The sequence below is a fragment of the Brachyistius frenatus genome, unplaced genomic scaffold, assembly GCF_029030835.1.
Source record: "Brachyistius frenatus isolate BFR_SWC_R1_liver_20210118 unplaced genomic scaffold, ASM2903083v1 Contig_214, whole genome shotgun sequence".
In the NCBI taxonomy this organism is placed as follows: Eukaryota; Metazoa; Chordata; class Actinopteri; family Embiotocidae; genus Brachyistius; species Brachyistius frenatus.
Window position 1 is genome coordinate 537,501 of NW_027210813.1, and position 9,236 is coordinate 546,736.

At 38.3% G+C, this 9,236-nt stretch overlaps 1 protein-coding gene across 3 annotated transcripts in view; it reads right to left on the bottom strand.

Annotated features, from left to right (window-relative positions):
* gnao1a (guanine nucleotide binding protein (G protein), alpha activating activity polypeptide O, a) overlaps positions 1 to 6,911 on the bottom strand; it is a 69,978-nt gene extending 63,067 nt beyond the window's left edge. The window contains exons 1-2 of one of the 3 annotated variants that reach the window (XM_069719410.1): positions 6,158 to 6,905; positions 5,299 to 5,341 (exon numbers count right to left, since the gene is read on the bottom strand). In XM_069719410.1, coding sequence (XP_069575511.1) covers positions 5,299 to 5,341; positions 6,158 to 6,275 — 161 coding nt within the window. In that variant the 5' untranslated portion in view covers positions 6,276 to 6,905. Of the gene's footprint in view, positions 1 to 5,298; positions 5,342 to 6,157 lie in introns of all 3 variants that reach the window. The other 2 variants (XM_069719407.1, XM_069719408.1) reach the window with 2 other exon arrangements.
* Between the last annotated feature and the right edge of the window lie 2,325 nt (positions 6,912 to 9,236).

Sequence of the window (9,236 nt, forward strand, 5' to 3'; positions counted from 1 at the left end):
TGTGTAGCATGTATATCATGTGCATCATGGATATCATGTGTATCATGTGTAGCATGTATATCATGGATATCATGTGTATCATGGATATCATGTGTAGCATGTATATCATGTGCATCATGGATATCGTGTATCATGTGTAGCATGTATATCATGGATATCATGTGCATCATGGATATCATGTGTATCATGTGTAGCATGTGTATCATGTGTAGCATGTGTATCATGTGCATCATGGATATCATGTGTATCATGTGTATCATGTGTATCATGGGTATCATGGGTATCATGTGTATCATGTGTAGCATGTATATCATGGATATCATGTGTAGCATGTGCATCATGGATATCATGTGTATCATGTGTATCATGGGTATCATATGTATCATGCGCATCATGGATATCGTGTATCATGTGTAGCATGTATATCATGGATATCATGTGCATCATGGATATCATGTGTATCATGATATCATGTGCATCATGTGTAGCATGTATATCATGTGCATCATGGATATCGTGTATCATGTGTAGCATGTATATCATGGATATCATGTGTATCATGTGTAGCATGTGTATCATGTGCATCATGTGTAGCATGTGTATCATGTGTAGCATGTGTAGCATGTGTATCATGTGCATCATGGATATCATGTGCATCATGGATATGATGTGTATCATGGATATCATGTGTATCATGGGTATCATGTGTATCATGTGTAGCATGTGCATCATGTGTAGCATGTGTAGCATGTATATCATGTGTAGCATGTGCATCATGTGTATCATGTGCATCATGGATATCATGTGCATCATGGATATGATGTGTATCATGGATATCATGTGTATCATGGGTATCATGTGCATCATGGATATCATGTGTATCATGTGTAGCATGTATATCATGGATATCATGTGTAGCATGTGTATCATGTGTAGCATGTGTATCATGTGTATCATGTGCATCATGGATATCATGTGTATCATGTGTAGCATGTATATCATGTGTATCATGTATATCATGTGTATCATGTGTATCATGTGCATCACAGATATCATGTGTAGCATGTATATCATGTGTAGCATGTGTATCATGTGCATCATGGATATCATGTGTATCATGTGTAGCATGTATATCATGGATATCATGTGTAGCATGTGTATCATGGATATCATGTGTATCATGTGTATCATGGGTATCATATGTATCATGCGCATCATGGATATCGTGTATCATGTGTAGCATGTATATCATGGATATCATGTGCATCATGGATATCATGTGTATCATGATATCATGTGCATCATGTGTAGCATGTGTATCATGTGTAGCATGTGTATCATGTGTAGCATGTGCATCATGTGTATCATGTGTAGCATGTATATCATGTGTAGCATGTGCATCATGTGTATCATGTGTATCATGTGCATCATAGATATCATGTGTAGCCTGTGTAGCATGTGCATCATGTGTGGCATGTGTAGCATGTGTATCATGCATAGCATGTATAACATGCTACGCATGTATAACATGTGTAGCATGTGTATCATGTATATCATGTGTATCATGTGTATCACAGATATCATGTGTAGCATGTGTAGCATGTGCATCATGTGTAGCATGTGCATCATGTGTATCATGTGTATCATGTGCATCATAGATATCATGTGTAGCCTGTGCATCATGTGTGGCATGTGTAGCATGTGTATCATGCGTAGCATGTATAACATGCATAGCATGTATAACATGTGTAGCATGTGTATCATGTATATCATGTGTATCATGTGTATCATGTGTATCATGTGCATCACAGATATCATGTGTAGCATGTGTAGCATGTGCATCATGTGTAGCATGTGTATCATGCGTAACATGCATAACATGTGTAGCATGTGTATCATGTGCATCATGGATATCATGTGTATCATGTGTAGCATGTATATCATGCGTAGCATGTATAACATGTGTAGCATGTGTGTCATGTCTATCATGTGTCTCGTGTCTCGTGTAAACACATCTTTATGTAGATCTTTTTATGTTTTTTTAGCCTCCAGTCAAAGGTTTTCAAACATCTGTATTTGTTTCCAATAAACATGTTTAATCTTCAATGTGACAAGTGATTTCACGTGTCTGTGCTCAGATTAAAATGTGTGATCAGCTCCATCACCTGAATAGTGACGAGCAGGTTGCTCCATGTTCTCTGAGGTGGACGGCTGCTTTCAGAGAATGAATGAATAGCTTTCCAAACACTGAAAATCACAAGTGAAAAGCAAGTAGTTTGGATTATTCTCATAAATTGGACTTTAATATCAAAATGTAATTTTATCCTGCAAATATAATTTCACTTTGTTCATTTTGACTTTATTCTCGAAAGGAAAACTAAATAAAATAATTATTCTCTTATTTTTTTTTTTCTTTGTGGCACAGATACACATGAACTATCGCCAACATTCTTGATATTCAGTGTTTAAGAGCAGATGATGAAGCAGTGAGAGCACATCGTCATAAAACATCTGTCATATATGATTATAAACTGTATCTATCTTACAACGTCTCCTGTGCAGAGTTTATAAAGTTTTATGTGGGTCGCAGACTGTTAATGATTAAAAGAGAAATCTCCCTGAGATGTAAAGATGTGGTGACGAACGGGAGGATTCACTCTGATCTATTTTCTAAGGTGTCAGTTTGTAACACACCTCCTTATGAGGAATTTGTATCATTATAGGTCATTTTTCAGACTCCTACTAGAGCTAATGTACAACTGCTTTTACAGACTGAGCAGTGACAACCGTAACAATAAGCTGAACATGGTGTGTAATTAAATCTCATTATATGTATATTTATTGTAATTGCTTGACTCCAACATGTTTTAAAAGTAGTTTAAAATGATTGACTGATTGTCACCTAAACTGAAGTAAAAAACAAGCTTCCACATATTAATGAATATGTTGAGTTGACCATGTAAATGAGATGTAAAATGAGTTGAGGAGGAACCTCTTCAGACTCTCTTTGATCCACACAAACAGCATATTTTAATCCTTCACACTCCTTGCTGTTGCCTCCATTTTTGCTGTTCTCAGCACCTCATTATTTCTAAACCCTGACAGACGAAGCTGCATGCTGCAGCTACAGTCAATAACCAGGAAATAATGCATGGTCAGCTGGAAATACAGCAACAGGAACATCATCATCTCTGACTCCTGAGCTGCAGAGTAAACATCAGAACTTCAGCTGTTTATTGAGAAGTCAGTCAACAACACTGTGTTCTGTTTAACACTGTTATCCAGATGAGTGACAGCTGTCAACCTACAACCCCGTTAATCATTAACACGATGACAGGACGTGTTGCTTCAACTTCAGGAACACAGTCTGCTAACTACAGCTAGCTAATTAACCTTAAACACAACATGTACATCTTCTGGGCATGTTAGCCACGAATCATTCATTGAGTCTCTGCAGTTCCCCCTCAGAACAGGGCCCTGGAGCAGAACCTTCAACAGCCCTACTTTATACACACAGCCCCACATGTTGAAAGTACCACGGCTTTCTTCCTCTGATGAGGATCCAGAAACAGGAAGTGAAGGTTTCCTGGATAGACTCGGTCCACTTTAATATTATATGACTCTTCACAGAGGAACACCAGGACGCACTGAGAGAAATGGACCAGGTCAGATTCACAGAAAAGAAAGGAAATAAAAACAGCACAGTGGTTTTCCTGTCTTAAACACTTAACATTTCTTTTTAGATCTTATCTGAACATTTAGTTTTTAAACCTAAAAGACAAAAAGAAATGTCGTCTGTATTCATATGTTCCGATGTTCAATGCCAATGAACTGCTCTTGTGCAGATTTATAATTATAAAACTATTGTTACACAGATTAAAGAATAGTTTATTAATTATTCTGAAATTTTAGTTTGGATTTAAAAAGTAAATTTTCGGTAAAATATGTCACATTTTAATAAAACATAATTTCACACAAAATAGGCATATATTGTTGGCCCTCGGCCCTGCATCCAGATTCATTAATAGGAAAGAATGTGGGCTCTTCTAATCTTCTGTCTCATAAGGTGTATGTATAATAAAATATGAACAGGCTAAAATAGTGGCTTAACATGAACAGAAAAAAACTATTAAAGAGTTCATTGTGATTATTTGTATGACAGTAAATCATGAACTAAACTTTCACTGCTGCGACAGCCCTAGTTTGAAGATCTTTTTAATAAACAACAATATCGTGCAGACAACAGATCATGTTGGGAAAGATTAGTGGTGAAGAGCAGTAATCTTACACAGCCATGACATGTCTTTGTTACATAACCATTACAGGAACACATCCAGGTATTAACCTGCACCACGACTGTGATTTACAGCAGCCTGGTGGAATCAATGCATTCAGCGGAACAGGAGGACCAATGAACAGGAGTACAGCAGCCTGTGTGCAGCCGACCTTAAAGAAGAGCTAAAGTCAATCCTTTAGGTATATTATGGAATGACTGCAGTGATATTGAAAATACTAAAGTAATAATATTAAAGTATAATTAGTCCCTCCACTAGTATCATTCAGTAGAAAATATATCAGATATAATGAAACCAAACTATCATCAGCTTTAATTAAGTCTCTTAACTGACGTTGGGTCTCGGCAGGAGGGCTGAGCCGGGTTTGTATCCGAGCTGGACCGACCCGAAGCCTTCAGACACCGGCACGGCTATTTAAATAAAGGCATTACAACACTAACTGCTGCTGCGCCAGAAAACAAGCGATTAAGGCTGCAATCACCACTTAGTTTCCCAATTTAACAGTTTCTCTACAAAATATGTCCAAAAAACTATCTTTAAAATGTCCTGAAGGCCAAACTGATGTGAATGTAACAGCCAGAAACCCAAGATTTTCACGTTCCAGTGGTGGAAGAGCAGAAAATCCTCATATTTGAGAAGCAGGAAGCAATAAATTTACAGCTTAAACAATGAACCAATGATCAAAACAGTTGCTCATTAATTTCCTACCAATCAGCTAATCGATTAGCCTAATGGATCAATAGTTTAAGATCTAAAAGGTCACTGGAATGGGAAGATTACCTTTAGAGGAAGGTGGTGGAGAGAAACTATAGTGTATGTGAACATAGGATCACAAACAACTTCATTCAATGACAACATAAGCAACAGCACAACAACCCCCCCCCCCCCCAGTGTGAGAGTGTGTGTGTGTGAGGGAGGAGGGGAGATTGACAGAGATAAAATAAGAAGAGTGAGAGGACACATATGCACTATAGAGTTATTAGACCGTGCTGTGAAGACTCACTTCATCTGTTTGACGATGGTGCTTTTCCCCGACTCTCCAGCCCCTGAGGGAGAAGAGACAAGAAGACAATGTAAACAAGGTAGGTGTGTGTGTGTGTGTGTGTGTGTGTGTGTGTGTGTGTGTGTGTGTGTGTGTGTGTGTGTGTGTGTGTGTGTGTGTGTGTGTGTGAGAGAGAGAGAGAGAGAGAGAGGAAGATGGAGACAGAGTGAGAGAGGAGGGGGTGGGAGGAAGAGAAAGGGAGAATCAGCCTCTTAAAAACCTCCGTGAAGCAGCACAGCAGCAGGGTGGAGATAAAAAGATGGAGAACATGGCTGCACCCTTTCATTCTCAACCTCTTCTTCTCTGGTTTTTAAATCTCTCCTTCCATCCTCCATCTTGTAATTTAGTTAGTCAAATAGATTAAATACATAAAAGGTTAATTTCCCCACCAAGAATCAAAAGTCCATCAGAACACTGTGGGGCCCTCCACTGCTGCAGACTGCCATTTTTTCATGTGTGGTGGAGCTCCAGCATTTATCTGTGATGAGAACATTTCAGCCACCTGCCTCGTCTTTACTGGATCTCATGACAGCAGGAGGCTTTAAACTGATAGAATACAGCAGGCTGTGTTCAGAAGATCAAGCACATCTTTTCATTCCTGATTGTATGTTAGATTTGTATTCATGTCTAGCTTTCCATACAGTCGTGCCTTTTTATTTTATTTACACACACACACACACACACACACACACACACACACACACACACACACACACACACACACACACACACACACACACCTTTCAACCGCCCCAAGCGTCCCATTTCCCCGCTGTGGCTCGACCACCACCACGGCGGGGATCGAACCCACGTCTCTTACCGAGCAGCAGCAGTTTCACATCTTTGGCCGCAGTCACACCGTCCTCCTTGAGATTTTTCTCGATGGCTTTGCTCCGATCCAGAGCCTCCCTCTCCTCTGCGCTCAGAGTACATCCCATGGTTAAAGAACACAGCTTGATATCGTTACCGGTACCGGGATCCACGGAAGAAAACGCAATAAATAGGTGGTTAAATTCAACTTGTGAAACAAAGCTGGTTGCAAATCCTGTTTTTTTTCTGTCTTGGTTGGTTTCCTCCTTTTCCTGCACGGTGCCTTCAACCCTCGGTGATCCTCCGTCTTCCTGGGCAGCTCCCTCTCTCAAACCGGGACTCCAGCGCCGTTAAAGCATTTAAATCGGGGCTCCGCTCGGTTTGATCCACGGCGCTAAAACAAGCCGGTGTAGCTCCGCAGCTGGTCGTTTCTCAAGCCCGGTGTCGGCGGTCTCCGTCTCTCTTCTGTAAATCACGATAACGGTTTCCTTCTTCTCCTCGTCTCGTCGTTAATGGGCGGCGGGGAGCAGCGCTGGCATCGCTCGGTTCTCACGATTGGACCTTCCTCCGTTTGACTCCTCCGGGGCGGCGGCGGGACTCTGTAACACTACTGCCTCCGGTAGCTCCGGCAGGGCTCGGTCCTCCGGTAGTTCACTCGTTCAATTGCAGGTTGCTGACGTCAGAACAGTGATATGGAGAGAGCTCGTGCTCCCAGTGGCGCGGCCCGGTGGTGCACTCCACCGGGCCGACATGAGTCCGAACCTCGGAGGACCCGGAGGGACGTGTTGGCTCGGTTCGATCCCGCATGGGGTTAGCAACAAGCTGTTAGCAACAAGCTAATACACATGTTTAAAGAGCCGTTTCAAACATGTCGAATTGTTCTGAAAGAATCTCTGGAGTCCTCAGGTGTAAAAACAATCCAATAAATCCTCAGGTGTAAAAACAATCCAATAAATCCTCAGGTGTAAAAACAATCCAATAAATCCTCAGGTGTAAAAATAATCCAATAAATCCTCAGGTGTAAAAACAATCCAATAAATCCTCAAGTGTAAAAACAATCCAATAAATCCTCAGGTGTAAAAACAATCCAATAAATCCTCAGGTGTAAAAACAATCCAATAAATCCTCAGGTGTAAAAAAATCCAATCCAATAAAAATAATCCAATCCTCAGGTGTAAAAATAATCCAATAAATCCTCAGGTGTAAAAATAATCCAATAAATCCTCAGGTGTAAAAATAATCCAATAAATCCTCAAATATAAAAACAATCCAATAAAATCAGGAGCAAAAAAATCCTCAGGTGTAAAAATAATCCAATCTTCAGGTGTAAAAACAATCCAATAAATCCTCAGGTGTAAATAAATCCTCAGGTGTAAAAATAATCCAATAATCCTCAGGTGTAAAAATAATCCAATAAATCCTCAAATATAAAAATAATCCAATAAATCCTCAGGTGTAAAAACAATCCGATAAATCCTCAGGTGTAAAAATAATCCAATAAATCCTCAGGTATAAAAACAATCCAATAAATCCTCAGGTGTAAAAATAATCCAATAAATCCTCAGGTGTAAAAATAATCCAATAAATCCTCAGGTGTAAAAATAATCCAATAAATCCTCAGGTGTAAAAATAATCCAATAAATCCTCAGGTGTAAAAACAATCCAATAAATCCTCAGGTGTAAAAATAATCCAATAAATCCTCAGGTGTAAAAATAATCCAATTAATCCTCAGGTGTAAAAATAATCCAATAAATCCTCAGGTGTAAAAACAATCCAATAAATCCTAAGGTGTAAAAACAATCCAATAAATCCTCAAATATAAAAAATAATCCAATAAATCCTCAAATATAAAAACAATCAAATAAATCATCAGGTGTAAAAATAATCCAATAAATACTCAATTGCAAAAATAATCCAATATATCCTCAAATATAAAAACAATCCAATAAATCCTTAGATGTAAAAATAATCCAATAAATCCTTAAGTGTAAAAATAATCCAATAAATTCTCAATTGCAAAAATAATCCAATAAATCCTCAAATATAAAAATAATCCAATAAATCCTCAGGTGTAAAAATAATCCTATAAATCCCCAGGTGTAAAAATAATCCAATAAATCCTCAGGTGTAAAAATGATCCAATAAATTCTCAAATATAAAAATAATCCAATAAATCCTCAAGTGTAAAAATAATCCAATAAATCCTCAGGTGTAAAAATAATCCAATAAATCCTCAGGTGTAAAAATAATCCAATAAATCCTCGGGTGTAAAAATAATCCAATAAATTCTCAATTGCAAAAACAATCCAATAAATCCTCAATAATCCAATAAATCCTCAGGTGTAAAAATAATCCAATAAATTCTCAATTGCAAAAACAATCCAATAAATCCTCAAATATAAAAATAATCCAATAAATCCTCAATAATCCAATAAATCCTCAGGTGTAAAAATAATCCAATAAATCCTCAAATATAAAAATAATCCAATAAAAGTGTAAAAATTCTGCTAACTTTATAAAACATCATTTAACAACCATTGTTTTGCTCTGTGACCGAATGTGTGCTAACTTCAAATGAAGCTGATAATAAGGCCCCACATGAGACTGCATGGTAAACATGTCATAAATAACAACAATAATAATAATAATATGTGTTAAAAACACACTTACCTGCAGACAGGGCTAACGTTGGTATATTCTGAACCTCCGGATTTTAGCAAACGCAGGAGCCCTTACTTGCTCAACGTGGGCGGAGCTAAACATTTCACTCCGCCCACATTGAGGGAGGCGCCTATTTGTTTTAATGTCTTATCCATAACGGTTTATCCTTAAACTAAAAACATGTAGTGTTTGAAGGCTGATCATTGGAGGCGTGGTTTGTTCATGTCCATCCGGGAGGTTGTCATGTGACCAAAGTATGAAACTTAGATCACTTTAGGGGAATTAGCATGTTAGCATTCTGACATTAGCATTTAGCCCAAACCACAGAACGGTTTGATTGTTGTCTCGATGGTATAAATCAGGAAAACAACATATCATGTTTTCTGCTGGATATTTTAGTACATCGATAGAAAAACAAGGATTCATA